The sequence below is a fragment of the Corvus cornix genome, chromosome 4A, assembly GCF_000738735.6.
Source record: "Corvus cornix cornix isolate S_Up_H32 chromosome 4A, ASM73873v5, whole genome shotgun sequence".
NCBI classification, from domain to species: domain Eukaryota; kingdom Metazoa; phylum Chordata; class Aves; order Passeriformes; family Corvidae; genus Corvus; species Corvus cornix.
The window spans coordinates 7595903-7622767 of NC_047058.1; the positions used below are offsets into that span (position 1 = coordinate 7595903).

General features: G+C 37.8%; 1 protein-coding gene across 3 annotated transcripts in view; it reads left to right on the forward strand.

The window, feature by feature from the left end:
* Positions 1-26865, forward strand: part of CHM (CHM Rab escort protein) — a 56138-nt gene that overhangs the window by 18427 nt on the left and 10846 nt on the right. For 2 of the 3 annotated variants that reach the window (XM_010402751.4, XM_019287778.3), the window contains 8 exons: positions 3065-3524; positions 4641-4757; positions 5417-5537; positions 7937-8162; positions 19475-19552; positions 24383-24487; positions 25403-25466; positions 26078-26174. In XM_010402751.4, the coding sequence (XP_010401053.2) occupies positions 3065-3524; positions 4641-4757; positions 5417-5537; positions 7937-8162; positions 19475-19552; positions 24383-24487; positions 25403-25466; positions 26078-26174 (1268 nt within the window). The remainder of the gene's footprint in view (positions 1-3064; positions 3525-4640; positions 4758-5416; positions 5538-7936; positions 8163-19474; positions 19553-24382; positions 24488-25402; positions 25467-26077; positions 26175-26865) is intronic. The other variant, XM_039571884.1, reaches the window with a different exon arrangement.

The following is a 26865-nucleotide window of genomic DNA, read 5'->3' on the forward strand; positions in this document are numbered from 1 at the left end:
GCACTGAACTGAACACTCTCCAGAATTCCTGAGAGGTTCTTTGAGATAGTTATATAAGTTTAACCTTGAATCCCTTAGAAAATACCATAGGTAGCTAAATGAAATGCTGACACACAGTCAAAGAAAAATAGATATTTCTTTCCATAAACATAAGTAGGGAAAAAAGGTGTGAATTACATGAATACAATCTGAAGGTCGCAGACTGAAACTGTTCCAAGGTTCAGTGCTGCACAGTAACAGTGCTTGACTGGATTGCAGATAAAATGTACTACTTATTTTAAAGGAATAGCACTTGAATATTGTAATTGTCATAATAAATACTGTTCAGAACCAGGATTAAATCAGATGGAAAGGTTTCGTAGTCTCTTAACTTTGCATATGATTTTTGACTGATAGCTGGCTCCTAAATGAGTCCCCCAGCACTGAGATTTCACACTTAGAAGTGAGATTATACTTGGGTAAAATTATGCTTTTAAGCATTTGACTTAGCTCAGTACAGTGCTGTCTGTCTTGGTCATCACCAAAAACAACCCCAACAAGGAAAACCTGGCAAAGAAAAAGTTCTCCAAAAGAGCTTCAAACTTCCTGAGAGAGTCAATTACTGTGTTTCTGACAATTTACGTGTTCTGCCTAGATTCTGTTGTTTTTGCTTAACTTTTGTAACTCCTATGAAGTAACCATTAAACATTTATTTTGAAAGAATAAACAGCTGGGTAGCCGTATAATATACACAGTGCAAATCTGAAATGAATGGCCTTAGAACAAAGTGCATCCATCAAAGGGAAAGAATACTGTGTCTACATAAGCTGTATTGAAAAAAGGCAAATGGCTGAAAAATAAATAGTGAACACCTGTGCTGAATAAATTAACCAGCTGGTTGGCAATTTTTCATTTGACCTATCTGAAGGGGTTGCTGTTACAAGGCATTAATAAGACACATTCATTTTAAGATATTCCTTTGTTAGTACCATTAATTGATGAATGGTGGAAGATAATATTCTAAATTTACACAACAATTTGTCTGCAGATGTATTATTTTTTTCTGAATTAGGAGAAGAATTGTCTGTAAAGAAGTTCAATTTGAGTCATTTTTATAGACAGTTCTTACATTATTCAGGGATATTTGGTCCTATAGGAAGGATGTCATGAATTTAGATTATATACAGTTTTTAAGCTTTCATTTTAAAAAGTGTGCTGCAAATCATGGAGATTTAGGTATTCTTTAATGGAAAGTGAACAGAGATGTAAAATATGTAAATATTTCTGTTACACTGCTTTTCAGAGTGATACGGAAAAATACAGTGTGTTTATGAATCCAAGTTTATTTTGATTCTAAAAAGTAATAATGGAGTATGTTTAAAATGCGACCAACTGTTCATTGAGATTGGGAGAATGCAGAAAGAAAACCTTAATCTGAAATTTTGTGTTATGAAAATGTTTGGAATGAGTTAAATAAAAGCTTCGTTCTTAGTTTATTGCATTAATGGCACGAGTTTTTGCAGTTTTCACAAACACCATGTTCCAAAATCCTAAAAAAACCCCCCCAAATCCAAATAGAACCCCAAAATTTAATTGACTTCCATTTCTATTTGTAGTAGAGATTACTTCTTAAAAAAAACATTTGTCAAAGTACTTATCTTTCTTTGATATTTTATAGTTACTTAATGCTGGCAATCTGAAGCAAAAAGACATAATTAATGTATAGAAACAGCCTTCTCTCATTAGTGCTTCCTTGTAGCAGTTCCTGTATTTCCCAGGGCAATATTTTACCCCAGTCATGAGTTAAGTGCTTCCTGGTGACTGTGCCCAAGCTGGGAGATTGCTTCCAAACTTTTCATGAGTCCATGTGAACTGAATGAGTTCATAAATGAGGAGCAATTTTTAAAAGATACCAGGTTTATGTTCCTTTTTGAACAGAAATCCTGCCCTGCCTCCATCTGTAAGGCTGCAGGTGTGTGAGGGAGCATTTTGGTATGGATTCTGAGTAATTCCTTGCTGTTCTGTGGATTTTAACCATCCTGTTAATACTCTTGTGTTTGCAGGTCACCTTTAAAATCATAGTTCATTAGTTTTCAGCCAAGATTAAATTGTTTGTTCAGTGCATTAATGGCTTGGTATAAATATAAATGGTATAAATATAAAAAGATAGTTTGGAATTATTGCTGAACTCCTTTCACTTACAATGACACTGATTTGATTCATCTCAGCTGTAAGTGTAAACTAAACCAAGTTCAAAAGTCCTGCTTTCTAAGGTAGGTGTCACTGAAGTTCGACATAAAACGAGTAGATGAGATTAAAAGTGGAGGGCTGTTTTATAATGGGAATTTCAAAGAAATGTTGTGGAAAGGAAATGGGCTGTGCAGAGTAAATGTTGTGTGGGAATGTCCCTCCCGTGACTGGCTGCCTTCATCCCCTGTGCATGGATTTGGAGCACTTGCATAACAACATTGCTGCTTGAACAACTAATTAGAATGCAAGGGCAGAGTTGAAAAAGCAATTTGAAAGTTTGACTTAAGCTTTGGGTCAAAGTGGTCTGGTTGTCAATGGACCTGCTGGGATCATGGCTGCAGAAGAGCTCATTGTGTAAAGCTTGTCTGTATTCTTCAGGACAGTAGCTCAGCTTAATGACCTTAATGTGTATTTGCATTTCAATTTCATGGTTTTTAATCCATAGGGAACACCTAATCAAATTACTGCTTTTATTTTAAAATACTCCATTTTTGTTGTTTCTGTAGCTGTGTATTGTTTCACCATGAGGGTTTTGATTTTCATTTTGAGATCCTTCCATCTCTTGAGTACATGTAAAATAAAAACCCAAATTTTTGTTGGGGTTTTTTTCTCCTCAGTAAAAGTAGTCCTCTTGAATTATAGCTTTGCAGCCAAAGAACCAGAGTTTGTTAGTGGGTGGAACACCTGATTTGGCCAGGATAAAGAAATTCTAATGCTTTTCCTAGAAATGCTTGAGGTTTCTGTTCGGGCACCGACTCAAAACTTCAAACAAGTTTTTAAGACTCTTTGAAAAGACTTTTTCCCCCTCTTTTTCCCCCTCTGTGTTTTCAATCAGTCAGGATTCGGCTGAAGGTGTTGAAGAAGCTGGTGCACTGCCAAAGCTGCCCATGTTTAGCACCCCTGCTGCCGAGGGGGTTTCTCCGGGCTCGGAGAAGGAGAGTCCATCAGCAGAGGGGATTTCTGCGGGCTCAGGGAAGGAGAGTCCAGCAGCAGAGGAGATTTCTGCGGGCTCAGGGAAGGAGAGTCTAGCAGCAGAGAGCCCTGGAGCAGAGCCACAGACCCCAGAGCCAGGGCAGGCCGTGGGCACTGAGGCAGCGAGGGCAGCTCCAGGGGATGGGGCAGGAACAGCCCCTGGCAGTGCAGCTGCTCCCAGCACAGCTTCAGGAGAGTCCGCTCTGGAACCGGCCAAGATGGAAGCTGCACCCTCCGAAAGTGCTGCCCAAGAACCAAAGAAAATCACCTATTCCCAAATTGTTAGAGAAGGCAGAAGGTTTAATATTGATTTAGTTTCCAAGGTAGGAACTGAATGACTCATTTTGTGTAAGTACATTTACTTTGCTTAAAATGCTGGCATTTGTTTTAAAACCTTTCATGTTGAGGAGGGTGAGACAGCACCTTTGAGGCAAAATAGCCACTCCTGAGCAGTAAGAATTGTTACCCCTAAAACAAACATGAGCTATTTAGTATGTGTCCTTAAGTGTTTTATAACCAAAGAGATCAAAAAACACAGCTCAGAAATACCGCCATTAAAGTACATTTCATGAAATTTAACACTTAGGTAATACCTGCAGAATCTCTCCTTTTAAATAGTACCATTAAAAAATTATATTTTTAAGCAAGAAAAAGCAATCGGCATGCAGGTTTTTTTATCCTTTTAAAATATGTGTGTTTTGCAGTACAGGGGAGTTTTTTCAAAGTTGAATGCTTCACTTTTCATATTCTGCCTAAAAAGATTTTTCAAACTTCTGTGAACTGAAAAAGAAAATTTTTTCAATAATTCATTCAATTCTTTGTGAAGATACTGCAAAATGCATTATTGCAAACTTGGAGTTCCAAATGTCCACCCCACTTCAAGCATAATTGCAATGACATCATGAACACCAGTCAGTAGGTGGTGGTTAAGCAGATAATGCTATTTTGTATCCTTTTTATATTCTTGCTGTCCTATTGTGTGACATGGTGTTAATTGCAGAAAATCCCAGAAATTCAGACACAAGAGTGGTCAGCAGGGCAAGGCCAGTAGTTTGTGCTGGGGTTTCCCTGGCACAGGAACTTTGGCTTCCTTGTAGTGTCCTCATTGGTGTCCCAGGAAACCTTTATCCAGAAAATTCCTGTGTGATCTTGTAAAGTCTGTTCCTCAGGACCACGAGACTTTTCAATACAGACAAACATTTTCAGTTCATAGTTAAATTTCTGTCCCTTCTGTATTTCATCATATATTTGTAGCTTATAGAAAGATGATTAAATTATGTATGACTAAACCTTAACTGGGGAATTATGAAATTTTCCTGCGGAAAAGGTGACTCTCAGTTCAGGTGATTTAAGGAGCAGCTGGTGAGGATTTACATGAGCAGTATTGGGTACTTCACTGATCCTCCTCACCCACCACGTCCTTTCTCCTCCCTGCGCAGTTGCTTTACTCCCGGGGCCTGCTAATTGACCTTCTCATTAAGTCCAACGTGAGCCGATACGCAGAGTTCAAAAACGCCACGCGAGTTCTCGCCTTCCGAGAAGGGAAAGTAGAGCAGGTATCAGAAAATAATGTGGTGCATGTATTTCATCTCCTTAAAGTCAAGAAGCTTGAAATTGTTTTTTTGAGAATTTTGTGACAAGAAGCTGGTGTTTTTCCTTAATTATGATTTTAATTTCCAGAGGAAAAGGTGTTTGCATGTGTTATATATAAATACTAAAATAACAATCAAACTAAAATAAGGTTGTGCAGTCCAGTATATTGACATAAATCTTTACCTTAGGCTAAATGTTTAGGCCATGATTGATTGGCAGTTAATTCTTGAAGATGAAAATTCACTGATTTTAGGTTTTAAGATTCTAACAGACTTGATTTGTCTCTCTGCTACTTACAAGAGAAGTCAGTGTGCTAATGGCAACAGGAGATATTGGCACAGTTAATGCAAACTCTATTGATTAACTCTGCAATGAGAGATGCAAGTGAAATTCAAGGGAAATAAAAAGGGGAAGAAGCTGAAAAAGATTTAAAAATATTCTTATTGTGGAAAATTGGTAACTTTAGTTACAATAAAAAATAGGGGAAAAATATGTAAGAAAATAACTATAATAGAAAACAGTAATTTTTTAAGTATTTGTTAGGTAATCAGACTGTTGCTGCTTGATGCTTTTACATTCAGAGTGTGGAAAGTATCTGAAGTTATTAAAAAATATTTTGCAGGTGCCTTGTTCTAGAGCAGATGTCTTCAACAGCAGACAGCTCACTATGGTGGAGAAGAGAATGCTCATGAAATTTCTGACGTTTTGTTTGGACTATGAACAGCACCCTGAGGAATACCAAGGTAGTGTCTCATTGAACAGGGCACACTCCCTTCCTAGGAGTTCCTTCAGGGAGGCACAATTCTGAGAGATCTCCTGTGTTCTCACATGGTTTATTTTTACAGATTCATTTTTAAGGTATGCTTTGACCTTTTTATGACCTTTTCACTTCAGCATTAAATTCTTCTACTTAAGCACTTGCTCTTCTAGTTCCCACATCATTTATTATTTACATTTTTCTTTAACAGCAAAATTATATATTACAGCAGGGTTGCAAAATGCTTTTTATCATTTTTAAGTATTTCCTCCCCTCCCCCAGGTATTTTTTAAAATAATGTGATGTATCTGAATTTTCTCTCTGTTTTCTTGGATACTGTGTAAATCCTCACAACACGATACCACAAAATCAGAAATGGAGAAAATGGAATTTTTTAACTTTGAAAGTAAATGTAATTTAATGCTCTTTAGTTGTAGAGGGCAAGTTCAAAGTGCTTTTATCAATTGTTGGCTTACTTAGATGAGAGGAAATCAGAGTAGATTTGAGCTATAATGTGCAAAGTGTAACGTGCATCAGGTCAGAGAGGGAAATCAGCTTCACAGGAGGAAGGTGCTTTGGGTTTGTGCTCCTCAGGGTACAAAGAATGAAGTGATGTCCTCAGTTCTTGGAGTCTGAAAGTAAACTAAGGCAAAAAGAAAAAATCTGCCAAAAAAACCAGCGAGGAAAGAGGAGTAGTTCAAGTACTGACAGAAGTTGCAGACCAGAGCATATCGGTGCTTTTGGAGCTTGGCAGGGGCTTGACCAGGCAGTATTTCTGCAAGAATCCAGTGTTCAAGGTTGCTGGGTGCTGGTTTGATTACTTGAACAAGACTCTTACAGTAGGTACAAACATCAGAGAAAATTATTAAACATTAGCAAGAGAAAAAAAGTCAGTATCAAGATCTGGTAAGATTAAGAAACAAAGAGTCTGTAATGAACTCCAGAAAATCCTGAAGGGGGAAAAACTCATTAGGCTGCAGTGGTTTATTGATTGCTGGTGATCTCAGTTTGCTGTTGCTGGAAGAAAGGGAGGTGCTCAGAGTGAGGGTATAGATGGTATTTAGAAAATTTATTAAGAAAAAAAGGAGATGCCACATCAATTTTAAATGAATCCATTGATTCATGTACCTAAATAACATTAGATTTATTTTACTTCCAGAGACAGTTAAACAGATTTTGTTCCTACATTTTAAAATAGCCTGAGAAGTAATTGAGAATATTTTGAGTCAGATTAGGCTAATGTAAAAACTTCAGAAATTTAAAATTGCTCTCGATGAGATCATTGCATTCGTGGGAAGGCAGACTTTTAATAGGGAGAGTTCATGAGAGTGATGAATTTTTTTTAAAGCTTTTTTCTGTAAAATATGGAATTATATAAGAAGTTTGAAGTGAGGAAAACTTGAGAATTTTTTTTAGAATGATAAAACAAAAAAAAAAAATCCTTGTCATTTTAGGACTTTCTGCATGGCTGTACAAAGAGCAGTAAGATACATTTGTAATAAAGCAGTGGTTGAATCTTGACCAGAATATATAGCTTGATAATGCTGGTCTCTGCACTGATGGAAGTGTTTATGAATTAATTAGGAATTTATCCAGGACTGAAATAAGCTTAACAGCAGATTTCTGAATTGTATAGAAGTATGCTATTGCTTAAATACAGTCTTTTGCTGTAGAAAATGTTTCAGTTATGAAGATAACTGAAGTTCTTCAGAGATGTATCAATGCCAACATGCTTTAAACATCTCCTAGAAGACTTGTGTTTCTTTGAATTTCAAAATGTGTCAGCAGTAATATTATTTTAAGGGGAAGATGGAGTCCTTCATCCCTGTCTGCTCTCTGTCTCATCCACATTTGTTTGTTGCCAGCAAGTCATCAAATTGAGATAAATACTGCACCTTCTCATCTTTGGATTGTGGCACTGTGGGAGTGGCTTCTCTATGCATAAATATCCACTGTAGCACTGGCAGTGTGGACCCAGCAGTCCTGTTCTGGCATGGGTGTCATTCAGGGGTCATATTTTGGGTAATTTACAGGAAACAGCATCCCAAGGCACTTCAATGGTTTTTTGTCCACAGTTGCTCACTTTTCTCTCAGGACTGGGAAATGGAGGTAGATCAAATCTAACAGAATGAATAGGTGGTGCCATTGGAGACCCATAGAGTGGGTTTGTGATATTCTGAAATACTTTAATGGAGTGGTATTTCTGTCTTCTGAGAAAACTCACTTTCTGGGAGTAATTTTTCTAACTTTCATTGACTGGGATGCTCCATTTTCAGTAAGGTGTTAATTGAAAAAGTCACTTGCTTTTGTTTACTGAAATCCAAAAGCACAGGAGATGATGCAGGTGTTACAATGTGCTCAGTGCCTCATGTGCTTTTCCCTCAGACTACGAGAACAGGACATTTGCTCAATTCCTACAGACGCGGAAGTTGACCCCCAGCTTGCAGCACTTCATCCTTCACTCCATTGCAATGGTTTCAGAGACTGAGAGCAGCACTCTGGACGGTCTTCAGGCAACAAAAAAATTCCTGCAGTGCCTTGGCCGCTATGGCAACACCCCGTTTTTGTTCCCTCTGTATGGGCAAGGAGAGATCCCACAGTGCTTCTGCAGGTAAGCCCCACTTATCCAGACATACCTTCCCTAAAGGAAACCCTTCACAGTGTAAGAGATGTCATTTGATAGGAATAAACCTGTCAACAATTTCATGTTGGTTTTATTCACTTTACATTTCCATTGGCTATGAAATTTCCCCCACTCAAAAAAAACCAAAACAAGCAAAAAAAGAATTTGGACGTCACACTCCTGTAATACTTTGCAACAATTTTCATTGTATTACAAATTCAGCTTTGTAGCTGGTGGCTGTGGTGGCTGCCTGTGATAGTAAGTTAATAAGTGCTAGGAAATGAGAAAGCCATAATTTAACCCATATGTAGCTGCCCCTTTCTAAATCTGACAGAGGAGACTTAGAGTGGTATCTGTCCAAAAGGGTGACACTGCATTTGGTTGAAAACATTTGTATTTGTGTCTTTCTGAAGCTGAAGGAACATTCATGTTGTCAGTTTGTGTTACTAATTAATGCTGAGAATGCATCTGCCATTCACAGGTAGATATGTAATAAAGAACTAGGTTATTATGAAAGAGGAGAATGGTGCCATGTGTCCAGTTTACAGTTAGATTTAAAACAAAACCTAATTCTTTCACCTTTCTACATCACAGATTTACACAAACAGGGCAATTGATGTAAAATGATGTATTATGCTCTTGACATCATTTTGTAGCTCTCTCTAGAACACAAGGTTCCAACTCCTATGAATTGAACAGCAGAGAAGATCCCGTGCAGCCCCGTTTCACTGAGCCGCTTCTACATTCTGACATCTCAAACAGCAGCCATATGTTCTCCACTCCTTGAGCCTTAGAAAGCAATTAAAACAAAAAAGCCCAGTTGATTCCAGGATAAAACAAGATCCACTTCAGCTCCTTTCCTTGAACTGTGGGCAGTGACAGCGTAGTCCTTACCCTGGCTCCTGAGGTGTCCCTGGGCCCGTGGTTCTGGCACAGGAGCTGGTGCTTGGTGCTTTTGGGGACCATCAAGGATCTGTGTGCAGAGGGTGGGCGGTTTTAATTTCAGTTGTTTCCAACAGTTCAACTGCCTTTTAAAAGGCTGAGGGATTTTTTTCATCTTTGCTTTTGCTGGCAAGCAGCCTTTCCATCTGCTCAATGTGGGTTTAATGTGGTAACCTGTAGGTCTGAAGTAAACATTAGCTCTGTTTAAAAAAAGCAGCTTTGCCTGGTGAGGCCAGTTTGTCTGAGTGATATATTTGTACATCAGTCCTTTAAATAGCAGTGCAGGGTCTTACCTGCTTTGTTTGGTGCTGGACAAGTTCTGCATTTTACATGTGTGCTACTATGAAATTGTGGTTTACAGCACATCGTTGGGTATTATCTTCCTGTTTGTCTCTGTGATAGATTCTGTTTCTCTTCTCCAGAACAGTACTTAAATTACTGCCAGAAGAATGGCCTTAGCAGCTTGAGCCTACTTGGCTGTTTATAGGATGGATGCAGTCATACGTTGATAGAAACATTCTGGAATAATTGTGCTCCATTCAATAGCAATGTAACTTGCTACCATCTTTCATCAATAGCCTTTCATCTGTTCTTTAAGCGGTGTTTATAACGATGATTTTAGAAAGTGCAGACCTACATAATTAGGTGATTGGACAGACAATTTGTGAACAAGAATTGGGTGCAGGTAACTACTCTGGATACAGTCGTGCAACAGAACTTGTGTTTGTAGATTTTATGATGTCTTTGTGTCTTTATAGGGCTTCATATGAGGCCAGGTATCTGTATGTGACCAGCAGATTAATGAATCAGAATATTTTCAGAGCCATTGTAGTGGTACAAGTTCAGCAGTTCGACTTTCCTTGGCTTCAAATACCTAGGGGAAAAGTAAATTCAATAATTAAAATTAGACTTTTGCTTGCTTTTTTTCTCCTGTAGATTCTTCTCCATCTAATTCTTTTTACATTCTTTAAATCCCTTTGGCTTTATTTTTTATTTAATGACCAGTACATGCAGTTTTCTGATCTTTACCAGCAATATATTTCAAGAGTTAGCAGTAGAGGTGTCTAGAAGTATTATAAATATTCTTACCAGAAAATCATTCCATGATGACAGGAGTTCTTCAGATGGCCTGAACTTTCTATTTAAGATCATTGGTTGCTGCATTTTAGGGGGGTTTTTTGCTAAAATATATAAGTTCTACAACAAAGAGGGTATTTTAATAGTTGAAGCAAATTAATCTGTCAAAACAAGAAGTAGTTATACTTTTAAAAGGTTTGTATTACAAATATTCTAATACAAAACTATTTTTTTAATTGTCTTTTTTTTTTTAAGTGAACAATTTAGGAGGCAATCACAATATTTTTTTGAGATTAACCACAATTTTTAAAGGTGTTCTGCCCTCAGGATTGTGTCTTGCTCAAAGTGAGCCATATCTGAAGAATCCCTCTGGGGCTGTGGAGTAAAGAGGCAACGCCAGAGCCTATAGATCACAGCCTACAGCTTTTATCACCAGCTTATCAGAGGAAGGTGTCACCTGGCCTGTGATTTCTAACCACTGTTCTATATTCTGTTTTAATGTAAACCTCTTAAGCGTTTCTTGCAGCCAGTTACACTGTGTGTTCTCATCAAGGCTACTGTTATAAATGGCACACATGCATATTGATGGGAATGAGTCAAAGACATTTGTAAGTCACATCCTTGCATCCCAAATGAATCCTGCATAAACACTACAACCTTTTATAACTGCTGACGACACTCGAGTGAGCAGAAGCGCTCTTTGCTCTTTATTGGTTTAAGCAGGGATGGTTTAGTAGAGAAAATTAAACTTTTATATCACTGTAATGTACATCCCAATATGGTGAGGTACAGATGTGAGATTTCTTTCTCCATAAATTGGAGTCGTGGAACAAGGAAGGTCATTGGAAGCCTCCTGCTCTCCTGAGCTGACAAGCAGCAAAACTTTACTGGCCCTTAACAGCTTTCTTTGCTTCCTTCTTGGTACAAAACTGTTCTGGCTCTTCTTTCTAATGATGTAGCAATAGTCTGATATTTAGTAAAAAGGAATATGTAATATCTCATTCTTGAGGAAAACCCAAACAAGCCTTTACATCGGATACTGCGTTTGCCTTGTGAACACACTGAATTTGGGGCAGACCAGGCAAAGTTTCTCTTCAGTTTGGTTTCCGATTCTTGGACTCTTGCAAATATGAACATGCAAATGGAATTGACTTTTTGAGAAGCAGCAGTTTTTTCCCATGTGAAGTTTTGGAGGGAATTGGTGACTGTCCACTGTGTTGTCTCACAAAGGTTCTGTGAGTGACATGTTGTGTCTCTTGTCTCTTTGTTAAGAGTTACCCAAAAACTGACGGATGTGGGGGTGGCAGTAGGTGCTGGAATGTCCTCAGCTGCTTTGCCAGAGGACTTGGTGATTCCCTGACTTTTATGGGTAGTTGGTTAATGATGTGCATTTCTTATAAACAGATTTTGAACTTTTCCATTGTGTATTTGGTGGGCAGTGTCACCCTTTGTAGTAGTTCCTACAGATTCTGGCTGAAATTGTAATTTTTGTCTCCGTGACAGTGACAGCAGTAATTCTGTGATGGAGGAAAGATCCGATTAAGACAGTTCCATCTCTTTCAGTCCCCGTATTTACAGGAAGATTAAGAGTCCAGGCTGAGATAAGATGGATAGTGTGATTGATTCCGAGGGTTCCTGTATATATTTAAAAATGAATAATAAGTTTTACCCTTACATGTGCTCTGTTATCTGCTACAGATGTCAGAGTTTCTGGGGTAGTCTCAAGTTCTTTAAAATACCCAATTATGTCCCTGTTACGATCTAGGAAGGTTTTAGTGATCTGAAATCAAGACAGGACTTCAGGAAACCTAACTGCAATAATTTATTAAAAATTGGGTGCACCATCTTTTTCAGTTAAATCTCTACATGAGTATCATGTCTCTACATGTTAGCAAGATGCAGAACTTCCCTCTATGTGAATTGTATGATTTAGCATATTAATGAGAAATTCAAACAATGTTAATTCCTGGTGACAATCAGATGCGACAGATCTGAGTCTTTGCATGTGTGCGATTCCATGCAAGTGTGAGACAATCACAGGATTGATTTTAAAAACATAGTGAGATATGAGTTCAGTCCTCCATTTCAAAATACCTAATTTTCATATTTATCTATCTCTTACCACTTATAATTATTCCATTTCTTTGGACCAGAAAATGAAATTGAAATTACTAACAATTTGTCACTATTCCTTGGGTTGTATTAAAATACTGAATAGTACAAGTAGCTGCAGTGCTTAATTGTTTTCACTTGCATTTCAGGGAAATAATAAAACTTCAAATGTAGTTTGGCCTTTAAAGACAAATTTGATATCTTTCTCCTCACTTTGTTGGCAGATGAATGCAAAATGGGCGAGCAGAGTTAGCAGGATTGTTTGTAGGATCAGTTGTTTGTTTTTCCCTCTAAGGAAAAACTCTTTCTTGGGATAAACATGAGGGAAGTGAGATAATCCATCATTCTGAGACCTGTTCACTAGTGATGGATGGATAGATTGGTAAAGTAACTCAATAATCTTCATTTTTTTCAGGTTATTCACAGATCAGTGAGCCTTGTCGTTAATACAGCTATGGAATGCTTTTGTGTCCTTGCCCACATTATTTCTCAGAATTTGACAGGAAAAGACTTTTAATTTGGAAATAACCTTTGTTGTGAAATGCATTAAGTGCATGAAACTTGGAAAATACCTTCCCATTTTAGATTTTATCTTCTCAGTGAGTGATTGTCAATTCTTTGTTTAAAAAATTACTTACAAATATGAGAGCTTTTCTGCTCCTTGTTATTTCTGACTAGAAATTGTGTTCTGCAGGAGTTTATTCCTTGTGAAGGCCTTCAGCCATTAGAATATATCACATGGGATGCTCTGAATCATGTGGATGTTGTCAAAGTGTATTGATTTCACATCTCTAACTAGGCATTGAAAAGTTTTCAGTCAAGAAATTGTATTGAGGGGTCAGACTTACATTGTCCTACTCTTCATTCTCGATCATCTTGATTCATTTTAAAAGCATATTTGGAACCTAAAAGCACAAAATACAAGTGTTATTGTGGTTTTTCAGAGTTTAATAATTAGGATAATGGTGAAAATAGGAGGGAAATGTATCTTAATCTCTCATTTGGTATTGCCTCTTAACTGTCCCTTAGCAAGTAAATTCCTCCATGGTTGTGTGGGGATGTGCAGATTGTGCCTCACAAGGTCTTCCTGAGAATTCTGACTCAGGCATATGAATATGTTGCAGCATTATCAGGTGACCTGGGCAAATGACAGGATTGTTTATTATTGGAGCAAATCCGAGACGAGGAGGCAAATTGCATTTAGCGGAGTCCTTTTTCATTAAAACACAGAAAACACGGAAAGGTAAAGGTAGCTTCCAAACCATGACAGAATTAGTAAAATAGCCCTTGAATTTCATTGAGGGTTAAGAGAACTGGAATTTTTGTGTCTTTTCTGGAGGCAGAGAACACATAAATGGGTTTTATAGATGAGCTAATGCTTAGTGACTGGTTCCTAGTGCTTGGTTTTCGTGCCTTGCCCTGCAGTCCTGATCTCTCCAGCCTCTCTGGGAGGGCAGAGCTGTTGTGTAATTGGAGCTGAATGACCTTGGGTGAGGAGCAGCTGCTTCTCCAACAAGGTCGATGGGGTTTAGAGCCAGGCAGGCCCCATCCTTCCACCACCCCCAGAGAGGAGCCTTGGGAGTGCCTCTGCACTTCCCTGCCCTCACAGCAGCACAGGCACAACTGGACTCTTTTATTTCCCTTTTCCTTTTTCCCTATCCAGCTCTGTGGTAAGTTCTTACAATTGCCACAATGCTTTAACCATAATTTCTAGGCCACTTCAATGTCTTGCCTGATGGATTCTCACCTAACTTTCATATAAATCATCTGTTTCTTAAGTCTAGAATTCCAGAGAATGATTCCTTACCTTGATTCATAAAGCAGTAGTGTTAATTGCAATATCCTCGACAAAATTAGGTTGATAATGTGGTTAATTTTAAGAAACAGCACCTTTATACTCTGATTGTGGGCATTCACAGTCTTTACAAAGTTCATTGCTCTGGAGCAACTTATTTTAGATGTAGTCTCAAATTCTTCACCTCAAATTTTGAGTTTTTGTTGGCATTAGCCTCATATTTTATCATGTCAGTCGTTACCTTTGAACAGTATGTGGACTTACTTTGCAGTTTCTGGAAATAAAATTAATTCGTTCTCAAAGAGAGCTCGTTCATGCTCTTTTTTGCTTCAACAAGTGACAATGTTTCTCTTAATAGTTTTATGAGATTTTTTTTCAGACTGTACTCTTAGCCAGATAAATTTACCTAATTCTTTGGGACTTACAACTGTTTCCTAAAAGCATAATAATTTTTACTTCCAAGATTTTCTTGTAAATAACTTGCTAGGTTGATTTATTATTCTTTCTAAATACTTTATTTATGTAGGCTAAATCCCAGACTGTTTGTTTAAAAGAAAACAAACAACAACAAACCAAATGAAACATCACTTCTGCTGGAAAAAGCAGTTGTGTTTGAGAAAGCAAATCTAAAACTGGACAGAAATTTGATTACTGCTAGAATTTATTTGATCCAGAGACCTGTTACCATGGAGTAATCCAGTAATGAAGAGTTAGTTGATGGTGAAACTTGGCGTTTTCTGCTTTCAGAAGCTTTGGAAGATGCACTTCTTGCACAGATCTGTTTTCCCTCTCTAGGCATTCCATGTTGTAGTCACATTTAATTTGTTTTCTCATAAACCACAAAATTGGATCCTTCCACAGGAGGCTCTTCCCTTGACAGTCAATGCTACACCAGAAGGAGACTTGGGCTTCAGGAATGCCTTTAAAGCTGAGCAGCTTCTCTTCCAAGGCAGGTTTTTGTAGGATTCATCCCTATATGTGTTAGCATTTCCTTCTGCAGCTTCACAGTGCTGTAACTCCAGTGCTTCTGAAACAAGGATTGTTGTTCTGTGGTTATTTTAAATGTGAAGGATGGGAGTTTAGCTTCATAGATGAGCACCTGTAGAAAAGGATAGCTAAAAATGGGCATAACTACAGAAATCTCAGTGGTATTAATGACTTTCAACTGCATTTTTAGAAAAATTGGTCTCTCTTTTACGCATTTATTAATGGATACAAGTAAGCTCCTTCTGTACCACTTTTGGACTCTCTGAACAGCTGTACAAGAGTCATCAGTAACATGGCACTTTTATCAGCAATTAACTGCTAATACTGCAGTTGTTTAAATTACAAACAATTGAAATGAAAAGAGAGATTAAACATGGTCTTATTTTTTCAACAATTTTGTCAGGTTTAGAAACAGCCTAAGAAATCTACACTGGCACAAAGCAAGGCTGACATGTAGGAGCATAGAAATGTATGATGAATTAAGACTTTCATTGCGTCATCTTCTAACATTTGAATTTGGGAAAACAGAATTGGAATCTTGGGCCTATGAAAGGCAGCAATGACTTGCCAAACCCTGAAACTTGCACATCACATAATAGGAACTCAAATGTTAAAACTCCTGAGATAGTTGCACTTCAGTGCAGTGTGTCTGTTCAGAATCCGTGAACAATAAATACCAATCCTTGGCAGACTCTGATGAAATAGACTTAATTACCCCTATTTTGTAATTATGGGGAAAAGTGTACAGAGGGTCTATTTAGGGTCAGTGATAAGTAGGTGCAGCTTTGTGCTCTGAACAAAATCAAGCACAACAGTTTTATCTGGTCACTTCTACTGGCAGATACTGTATTCACTACTAGAATTTTTCAGAGGATGTGAATGTGTGTTTCTATATATCCAGTCTAAATTCCATGCAATAAAAAGGAGCAATTTCTTAAATGTTAAATTTGGTTCTTAAATCCCTAGAAAAGCTGTGAAATACGAAATGTCCTAAAACGTGACCTATGACTGGGCTACTTTCTTTTTCCTAACCCCTCTCTCATCCCTGGCATTTTTCCCTGGAGCTGCCACCATTCCTGCCTGCTGGGTTTCTCCCCATGAGAAGAGTTTCCTGGAGCTGAAATGAGCCCAAGTCCTCGTTCTCCCCCCTGCCACCCCAGGGCGTTGATGGGCAGCTCTGCCATTCCAGCTCTTCTTCCTGCAGCATTTCCCAGTCACAGTCTGGTTTTCCACACTAAGTCAGAAGGGGAGATCTGGGGAAAGAAATCACCTTACTGTGGGAGTCAAAGAGGTTCAAAGTACCCCTTGTGAGTTAACTGAGTGCTGGTGGGTAACTGTGCCGGAACTTTGGGACTGGTTTAGAATTGTCATGTTGCTAATTGAATTTAGAACATAGGCTGATTCTTTAATCTTACAGGACTTTTTTAAATTTCACCGGAATAATGAACACAGCCTGCAGGAAAAAGTCAAAATATTTGACTCTTCATCTGCTTCCTTAAGCATTTATGTCACATATTTTCCTTTCCATAGCTCTCCAAATGCCAGGACAGTTCAGGATGACATTGATTATTTTCTTGATTAGTTTTTTTGATGCTGTTTTTTGGGGGGAATTTTTGGTGTTACCCAGGTGGATGCGCACACTGAGTTTTGATTTTGGTATGGGAACTCTGTGTTGGGAAGATTAACCATCAATTTTTGTAGCTGTAGCCATTTTATTTATTTGATTTGTCTGGACTCTACTTGTTAAAGTTTTTAGAACACAACAATATTGGAGGAAAGGCTGATGTTCCAGGGGCCTTTCAGGAAACACAGAATTTAACATAAGAACCAGGTCACAGCTTGTTCTGTGTGTAAAAATAAATTGAAAGAGGACAATTCATTATTTCAGCACTTGCCGTGTTTTTCTTTGATCTTTCTCCAAAGCTTGCAGGGCTATGCGTGGAGTATTCAGCTTTAAGGAGAGAAGCAAGTAGTGTTTACTGTAGAAAAATGTACAGTTAAAAAATAGTCAATTTTTAAATTAATCACGACATGCGTTTTAGAAAGTAGAAGACACATTACATTCTAGAAATAAGAATTAGGTTTTGGTGTAAAATTATGTGATACAGTTTTAAAATTCTTTCAGAGTGAACTAAGGCTAAGTCTGTAATTTGAGTGTGTTTGTGGTATCTCTGTGTTGGGAATCGAGATGTCAAATGGAGAGACATTCTATTTTTGTTCAATTAATATCACAGAGCATTACATCAAAGCAGTAAACTCCTCTTGTATCAACAGATGCAGCAACCCTGAAGCCTATTTTCTCTCTTGTTACATTAGTGTTTAATTAAAGAAAACAACTAGTTGGAGGCAGTTACTTTCTGTGAAATGTAATGAAGATTTATTTTGTAAGTGACCTTCACTGTACTAGCTGAATCAGTAATCAGTAAAATTAATAGAATAATCAAATTATATACAAACTCATAAATCACTGGGAATGTACTGTCAAAAACGCAGCTTTTAATATGTCCTGTTGTTTCACAGCTGTATTAAAAATTGCAACTGCTGATTTCTGCCTCGATGGGGACTGAAATGGCATTTAAAGGCTGTGTATGATGGAGGGCTACCAGGCCAAAAATTTCCACAACTGTTAATTTAGCTGTAATATGATTTGATGTCACCAGGGCAAAGTTGAAGCTGAGTACAGTGTTGTTGCTATCTTTCAGCAAAACTTGAATTATTGGTGGAGGCAGTCGCCAGTTAATTAGAGTAATATCAGTTTAAATGTCTGTCATTTAGGGGTAATGGTATCAAAGAGTTGCCTTGTACTTCAAGTGCAGTCAAATCATCTTGAATAGTCCATTGTATGAAAGTAATGCCAGCACAATGATTTTACTTTGTCATAAATTGTTGGGGTGCCATTTAGTTTAATATTTCAATTTCTCTATTTAAATAATTTTGGAAAGTTCTTCCTAATTGTGTCATTTTTCATGCTAGGCTGTTTTAATAGGTGTTTTGGCTGTTTGTGATTGTTTAGCAACACAATCAAAATTCCTTTCTATTTCCATTTAAAAAGAGAAGTTTTCTGCTGGCCTATGAAAGCAGGTTGTGCCCTCCTCCCCTGGATAGCAGGTTACTCTTGGAAAGAAGTAATTCACATTTTTGTGCAGCCAAGCAGCAAAGTTCTTTCAAAGTGTGCTAGAAAAATAAAGTGCATGTATCAAAATCCCCTGGCTGTGGTTGAAGTCAAAGGAAAACTGTAATTAATGTTTTTAACTAAGGAATCCCAGTTCTAGTTAAGTTAATAGCACTATTCTTACATGCAAGATATGAAATAAACTCCTCTGAGTTGGTTTGAAAGATCCTGATGTGTGCTGTGTCAGGCAGGAAGCCATGGATTGCAGCATTAGAGATAATAAACCCCTAGCTCTAGGGTCTCTCATAATTCTTCAGTGGATGTTTAACCTTTGTGTCATCTTCAACAATCTCCAAACAGCCAAGGCTGGGATTCATAGGATGTATCTCTGGTTTTCCACGAGTAGCAGGAGTGTTTTTAGGGAGCTGGATATTCCAGCGTGTGTGGTACGTGGTGGTGCTGACAGCTCCTTGGGCTGCTGCCCTCGAGTGCAGAGATGGGCTTGGTGACACTGCAGGCCTTGGCGGGGCTGCACCAGTCCTGCAGTTCAGAAGGGATCGTGGGACTGACTGTCTCTGCAGTGGCTCATCTGACATTAGAATGACAAAATTATTGCCATTTCTGGAAGTTAGGTTTGCAAAGTGAAAGTTTTCAAGTTCATAATTTGTGGAGATATCAAAATGCTTTCACTTCAAAATCACAGAATCCCAGGATGGTTTGGGTTGGAAGACACCTTAAAGCTCATTCAGTTCCAACCCCCTGCCATGGGCAGGGACACCTTCTGCTATCCCAGGCTGCTCCAAGCCCCATTCAGCCTGGCCTTGGACACTACCAGGGATGGGGCAGCCACAGCTTCTCTGGGCACCCTGTGCCAGGGCCTCCCCACCCTCACAGGGATATCTTCCATATATGTAACCTAAACCTACCCTCCTTCAGTTTAACGCTGTTCCCCTTGTCCTGTCCCTCCATCCCTTGTCCAAAGCCCGTCTCCAGCTCTCTTGGAGCCCCTTTAGGCTCTGGAAGGGGCTCTAAGCTTTGCCTGGAGCCTTTTCTTCTCCAGGTGAACACCCCCAGCTCTCCCAGCCTGGCTCCAGCCCTGTGATAACTCAGTGGCCTCCTCCAGACCCCCAACAGCTCCACATCTTGCTTCTTTTGGGGGGCCCATCCTGTCAGTAAGTCAGTGTTACCAACATGCTCAGTACTTTGCCTTGCTGACCACCCACACTGATTGCAGTTAGTTGTGCTGGAGTAACCTTTGTGCTCCCTGTGTTGCAGGCTGTGTGCTGTGTTTGGGGGGATCTACTGCCTCCGTCACGCCGTGTGCTGCCTGGTGCTGGACAGAGCCTCGGGACGGTAAGGGTGACATCAGGAACCTTCTGTTTATACACAAAACACAGGTGAAAAATGTCTTAAGTCAATTTAAAAAAAAAAAAAGATTCTTCAGAGATCCTCCTTGATATTAATAACATATCAACCTTGATTAAAAGTAATTTGTGTATAGGTCCTCCAGAACAAGGAAAGTGGCTCTAGAATATAGAAACTAAATTAATTTCCCTGTGATATTACTACAGCTCCTGATCACCCAAGCTTGGAAGACAAATCATTTCAGCTGCCGGGGGGCTGGTGATGAGTGATGTTAGTTTTCCTTGTGGCCTTACCTACTCTAATTGATTTTCATCAGATGACAACAAAGCCCTCTGTTATTGCATTTTTAAAAATGGAGTTCACCTAAAGACTCATCAGATTAATCTTTGCTGATAATGCATGTCACTCCAAGAGAAAAGACTTTAATGAGTTTTTAGGTAGATTGTTGTCATAAACTATGCTGCCCTCTTACTCCAGAATAAATTCTTTTACAAAAATATCAGGCCTGTAGGCAGGTTTAAAGTTGAGCTAAGAAAAATCAACCCAGAGTTTTTTCCATAGTGGCATTTTTCACACCTCTGTAAATTGCCATATTTCTATGATACACATTTTATCAGATATTAGTCTAGCTGCAGACTTTGGCTCTCTGGTTGAAGCTTAGTTTCTATAATTGAAAAGTTCAGGATGTTTTGTAGAAAATTTAGAAAATTAATTGAGAAATTATGTAGTACCAATTTATTAGGAGAATGAGTAGTTAAATGATGGTGGTGGTGTGTTTACTTCCCAGTCCTTGTAGCTGCATTTGTGATTACATGGTCAAGTAGTAGCTGTTTTGCCTGAAATTGTATAAACTCCAGATTTTATCTTTCTGCCAGTTCCTGAAGATTCTGGAGTTCACAGTTGTAGACTTTGAGATGTAAATGTGGTAGTATTTCATCATGTGTGTTGTTCCAAATACATGGTTCACGTGCAAATTAAACTGTCTCTTTCAGAAACTCTGTCATTTATTTTAACACTGATACTTGAACTGTTACTATAGGAAGGTTTATATTCCAATAATCTTTAAACAGTTAAATTGCTCTTGCAGGGGTACAAAGCTTACAGTTGGTAGCAACTTCCAAACCCCACTCTGTGCAGATCTTAGCTGGTCAGTGGTACTGGTTGCCCCAGTTTCCAGCTTCTTTGGCACATCCTGAAGAGCTTTGAAATGAATGTTTTCTTTATAAGGTTATGTGTGTTCCAGAAAAGCCGGAGTGCAGCTTTTCCATTTACCTGCTTCTATTTTTTTAATATAAGTTCCCCAGGATTCAGCATAGGTGTCAAGTGTCTTTTTTAGGCTTTTACGCTGCTTTTGTGGTTCACTTGTGCCATTTTAAATAATAGATTTATGAGGAGCAGAGTTATTGAAATACTTTAAAAGATTTTACCAGACTTTCATTATTCCAAAAACACTGAGCTTCTAATAATGCCATTATCTGATGGTGAATATGAAGAAGGACAACACATCCAGGATATCCGTTTCCTTTATCTTCTGTTTCGTTCTGGCTGTTATCTCCTTCCTCACCGTGTATTCCCTCCCTGCACCAGCTTGTACTTCCTCTTGACTTTGGGCTTCAGTGTTTTGCCTAATAAAAATCAGCTATCAAGTTGTTAATGAGGCTATTTATGAGTTACTGAGCTTTTGAGTCAACAGACCATTCATAGTAATTGGTGAGAGGTAAATTCATATCTGGTTGTCAGTACAGCTGGCTCTGTGCTTGCAGAGGCAGCTTCCCCAGGTTACAAATGGCTCCCACTCAGCACTGCAGAAATGCCTTGTGCAGTGGTCATTACCAGTTTATAGCACCTTCCACAGCCCTCCAGGCTTCATCCATGCCTTAAGGCACTGATTTGTTCTCTATTTTTAATATTTCTGGTTTAGTACATGTAAGGAAAATATATACTTCTATCTACAGCCTTGATTTCCTCCTAAAACTTTTAGGTTAGAGTTTAATTAAATCTAATCTGAATTAGTCTCTAAATATCACCAAAGTTTATTCCAACTTTTTTCTAGACATGGCTAATTGCTTTTTCACATTTTCCTGCCTATACCTGTATATACAGAGAACAAGTAGATTTTTATACCCAGCTCTACAATTATTTTTATGCTTTTTCTATAGTCCTTTTTATAGTTTGATTTTTTCTTATTTGAAAATAAGATTCAGGCAAGACAGGGTGAAAGAATAGAAATCAGACATCCCTATTTTAAGGTTTTAGTAATGCACTTGAAAATACCTGTTTTTTACATACTGTACCAGATCTGTTTTAATAAGTTTGCAGAACATACTGAGTTCTTGGTAGAACTGTGATGCTCTGATGGAAAATAAAAAACACATCATATTTATAAGGTTGAGGAAAAATGCATACTGAATGTATGAATGATAATTTTGTTGTTTTTCTCTGTGTTTATTGTATGTCACTTTTTGGGGTACATATGAAATTTCATCATAATGGTAGGCATTTTATATTGATCACACTTCACATATGTTTCCAATTACATAATTCTGCCTCAAAATGGAAGAGATGTGATAAATGGACATTTATACATCTGTGATAAAAAGATAGAGCAAACAGCCAGTAATTTACATATCTGCTGAAATACTGCAGACTGGCTTTGTCAGTGCTGCTGAGTCCATTTCAAGGATGTCGCCCTTAGTCCATTAGTTTGGATAATGAGCCCTATAAAGTACATTTATAACTCGTGGCACTGCAAGGAGATGGATTCTAATTTTCATCCTTTTATCCAGACACATTGAAAGAAGGTCAATGGAGGGTTCGCTGTGATTCATTGTCGCAACACAGATCAGATGACAGAGACCTGATAATGTCAGTGCAGGAGTGTTTGCTGCATTTGGAAGCACTACTTGAAAGAAATTTTCTGAGCATCACCCTTTGAAGTAAAGTGGGACTGAAATTAAAAGCGCTCTCTCTCTCTCAGTTTAAAATCTTATCACATATGTGACCTGCTGCTATTCCTGAACAAAGGAGAGGAAACAGCACTTAGCAGGAAAATAAAACGTGTCGTTGCTTTTGCTGGCTTTGAGTGATGCAACATGACATTTAATCAACCTTTCCCCTTCCATAATGTTTGGGGGGTGGCAGGGAAATTGTTTCATAAACAATAAGAAAGGTTATAATTAGAAATGAGCTTCAGCAGCTCGACTTCCTTGTTTATTTGCAGTATTCAAATGAGAGCTCAAGAATAAAATCAATGGGGTTAACAGGAAAAACTTCTTAAAGTTGCAGGTGAAACACATGTTAGATAGAATTTGAAATTGAAGAATGTTAGATGATAAACAGTGCTTGTACTGTTGTCAAGGTACCTGTTGAATTTGAGTATAGGAATATATGCCTGTGAGGTCAGCATTAGAAGTTAGTGTTACAAAAACATGTTTAATAGTCATAAATCTCTTACATTTATAGATGAGGCTTGTGTGTTCACCCTTTTTCAGTTCTCAGGTTATAGGAACAACTGGTTTACCAGAGCTAGTGGCAGCTGATTGCTATTACCTATTTAGGTTTGGGTTTATAGATCATTTTAATCACAGAAATTGACAAATAGCTTCAAGTTACAGAAATGTTCATTCCTAAGGCATAACTTGCATGTCAGATACTCCACAGATGAAGTTGCACTGTGATAAAACACAGGTAAATCTGTACATGATCTCTGTCTCAGGCATTGTGTTCCTTTGGATGTTTCCCTGTACATGGACGTGTGAAAGTGTGTGTGAAAAAATTCACTGGTTTAAGTCCTGTATGTTAAATTGTTGAAACATTGAAAAAGTAATTCAGAAGAATTTAATTTTAAGAAAAAGTAATTTTCATTCCCCAAGAAAAAGTTCAGTAAAGCTAATTTGCTTTATTTATTTATACAGTAAATGTTCTGATAGTGTAGAAGAGAACACAGACCATGGATGTAGAATCAGCAGTAGAGGTTACTTTAGTGAGTATCTGTGTGCAGCCTCCCTTTTCTTCACCTCATATATATGATGTAGCTTCATATGTCATATATACGTCTGAAGTTTGTTCTTTCATAGAGAATCTTCCCCCTTAAAATCTGCAATTTGTATTCTCATTTAAGATCACTGAATGGCTTCATTTCTGTGGTTTGCATTTCTGTCCCACTTCTATTTCTGCTCCTGTTCTGTGGAGAACATTTGTGTTGTTCTTAAAACACCAGGACTTAGTTAATCCCTTTGTGTGTAGCTTAGAGATAAAGGGTATATTTAGTCACAAATAGAGCAACTCACTCTTGGAACAGTCTGATGCACTCATTTGTCAGGAATCTTTCCTAAATCTCTTAAGTTAATTTGCTATTTAATTTGCAGATATTATTGTCAAAATAAACGTGGTTTTGGTAAAGGTGTCTGCCTCAGAACGAAACCCCACTGTAATAGGGTTGTACCTACCAAGTAATTCACAGTTTTGTTTTTTTAGGTATTATGAGGTAAGAAATGTACAACTAAATGCCAGTATTTAATATAAGTGTAAGCTTATATTTTCTGTGAAAAGTGGCCAATTTATTAAAGTTGGGATATAATTTTCTGTATTGGCATGGCATGTGGAAAACTGCATATACCAGGTAGAGTGTGGCAGTCTAGGATTTAGTGATCAGTTGAGTTGAATTCGTTTAGGGGTTCACATGTTCAAGAAATACATAGCTAAATTAATTGAAAGATGTAAATACTGTGCTGTATAACTCAATTTTAAAAACTTACGCATTCTTTTGTTACCTTACAGCAAAATTTCTTACTGTGGGTTGGGTTTTTTTTTAAACAGGTGCAAAGCTATTGTGGATCATTTTGGACAAAGAATAAGTGCCAACTATTTTATTGTGGAAGATAGTTACCTCTCAGAGAGCACATGCACAAATGTGTGTTACAGGTACATGGTAAAACAGAAAACACAGTCCATTTCTTTAAATAAGTATGTAAAGTACCCTGCAAGTTAAACTGACGAGCCTCCTGTCCAATTCTTCATTTTTGCAGTACAGTTCAGTTCAGTGCATAGTATTTCTCTTGTATTAACTGGAGGATATACTGTGTACTTTCTATATTCAGGTTTTCTTCAATTGTCATTGAAATAATATTCCCTTTTTCCATATAAAAGATCCAGGAGCTCTAAATGTGATAGGAATTCCGTATTTGCTAAAAAATGTTTGGAAGGTGAAGGTGCCAGTTGCTGTCCTGGCTTTAAATTTGTTCAGCTTTAGGCAAGTACTAAATTTCATTGTTTTCTGTGATTTGATTGTTGTTGCCAAAAGCAGCTGGCATGCACTGCCTCTGTCTTCAGAATAGTGCAGGTAAGGGATCAGCAAAGCTGTGGTGGTGAGGGCAGAGCAGAAATAACCCTGGGCACTGCAGGAGCACAAACTGCAAGTGATGAATGAACTCCACCCTGCTGCATTTCCCCTTCATCCCAAGGCTCCTGTGCTCTTTGGAACATCACAAGTCCTTAACGTGCTGCTGCTAATCTTGATCGAATAAGCAAAAGAACTTTTTGAAAAACAGAAGGTGGCTGTTTGATACAACTGCTCTGACTCATTCATCACCTATTTTGGCCATTGAAAATACTACACTGATATTCCAGATGTGTTTCTGCTTCAGCAACAGGGAAAATAACCCACTAAGAATCATAGTAATAAAGATTATATAGTGAAATAGCCCTGGTGTTACCAAAACTATGATTCTAAATTACTATTTTTTACATTTTTGTTTTCATTTTTTACTTTTCTTTTTTGTTTTCATGTTTACTTTTATTGTATCATTATTTTTACATCATTCTTTTATTTAATTGTAGGCAGATCTCCAGGGCAGTGCTCATTACAGATCAGTCTGTACTGAACACAGACTCAGAGCAGCAGGTACACACCAATTCTGTATCACTTGTCCCTTTGTGTATTGCATGTGTTAATATTTAGTTGTTGGTAGGAATTGATTCATTAATTCAATTTTGTTTGTGCTTGAATCAAGATCTGTAGTCAGTTCTCTGTACTGGTAATTGTTTAATCTGTTTTAATCTCTATAAAACTATTACAAATTTTAGTTTAGTTTAGTTCAGTGACTGCAGTTTTCCTGTTTGGCTCACACTATAATTAATAGAGTTTCTAAGCTGCTGTCTTTAATTTTAATTTTGCTTGCTTTTTAATAAACTGTTACCCTTAATATTCTGTTAGTTATTTATCTTGTCTAAACTTTGTTCAAAGTTCCTTTGGTTTTTTTAAACATTCATTTTTGCAGTTTCAAGTTCTCATTGCACACTTTCAGACCCTTTTTTGGGTCTGCTTTGTCAGTCTTTGCAGTCGTTAATTTTAGAGGATATTAATCAGTGTTGTGTTTCTTCTGTCCTAATAAACCAGAAAACCAAGCTGTGTAACTGTCTGCAGTTTGTTTTCACCTTCAGCGAGGACTGTGCTGGTTGCCACATCCTCCAGGACACTTTGTTTTCCCACAAGCTCTTCTTTCTGCTCCGCAGGTTTCCATCCTGACAGTGCCTCCCTTGGAACTGGGCAAAGCAGCAGTTTGTGTCATTGAGTTGTGTTCCTCCACCATGACGTGCATGAAGGACACCTGTAAGTAAAGGAGATTTTCCCCTTTGGCTCTGTCAGCTCTGGAACAGAACTGAAAATCTCTGTGTTGTTCCTCTGCTGCACAGAACGCAGGGAGTGGTGGCTTCCTGGGATCGTGGAGCTTCATGGACTCATTTTCACTTACACAGGAATGAATCCTTCTTCAGGAGATAAAAATAGTATTCCAGAGCACATGAATCTTACTGGCAATTTGTCATTTGGTTTTTTTGAAAATGAGCTCCCTTAGCTGAACTATTAAATGGAAATACCTGAAATACACTGTATTTGGGAGCTTTTTATCTTCTGAAAGGATTCTGTTGTTGGCATTTTGTGTGAACTTGAAATAAATGAGCGATAAAATGTTCATTTAGGGTATTTATTAGAGTAGAAGTAGAGGTTACCTTACCCAATTCTTTTTAACAAGAAATAAGTAACTGCAATAATAACCAATTTATTTTGCTGTTAAATAGGCTTGAAGTAGTTCTTTGCATATGAAAGAAGAGTAAAGTAAATGATTAAGTTGCTCAAAGTTATATTTCCTACTAAAATAATAGTAAAAAATATAAGCTTATAATTAATTAAAAACTTAGCACTATAAAGCATATTGTTAATATTTATCATTTAAATAGCTGATTTATTTTTATTAAGGGTCCACAAAATATATATAGCAGTAAGCGAAACTAATGAAGGATTG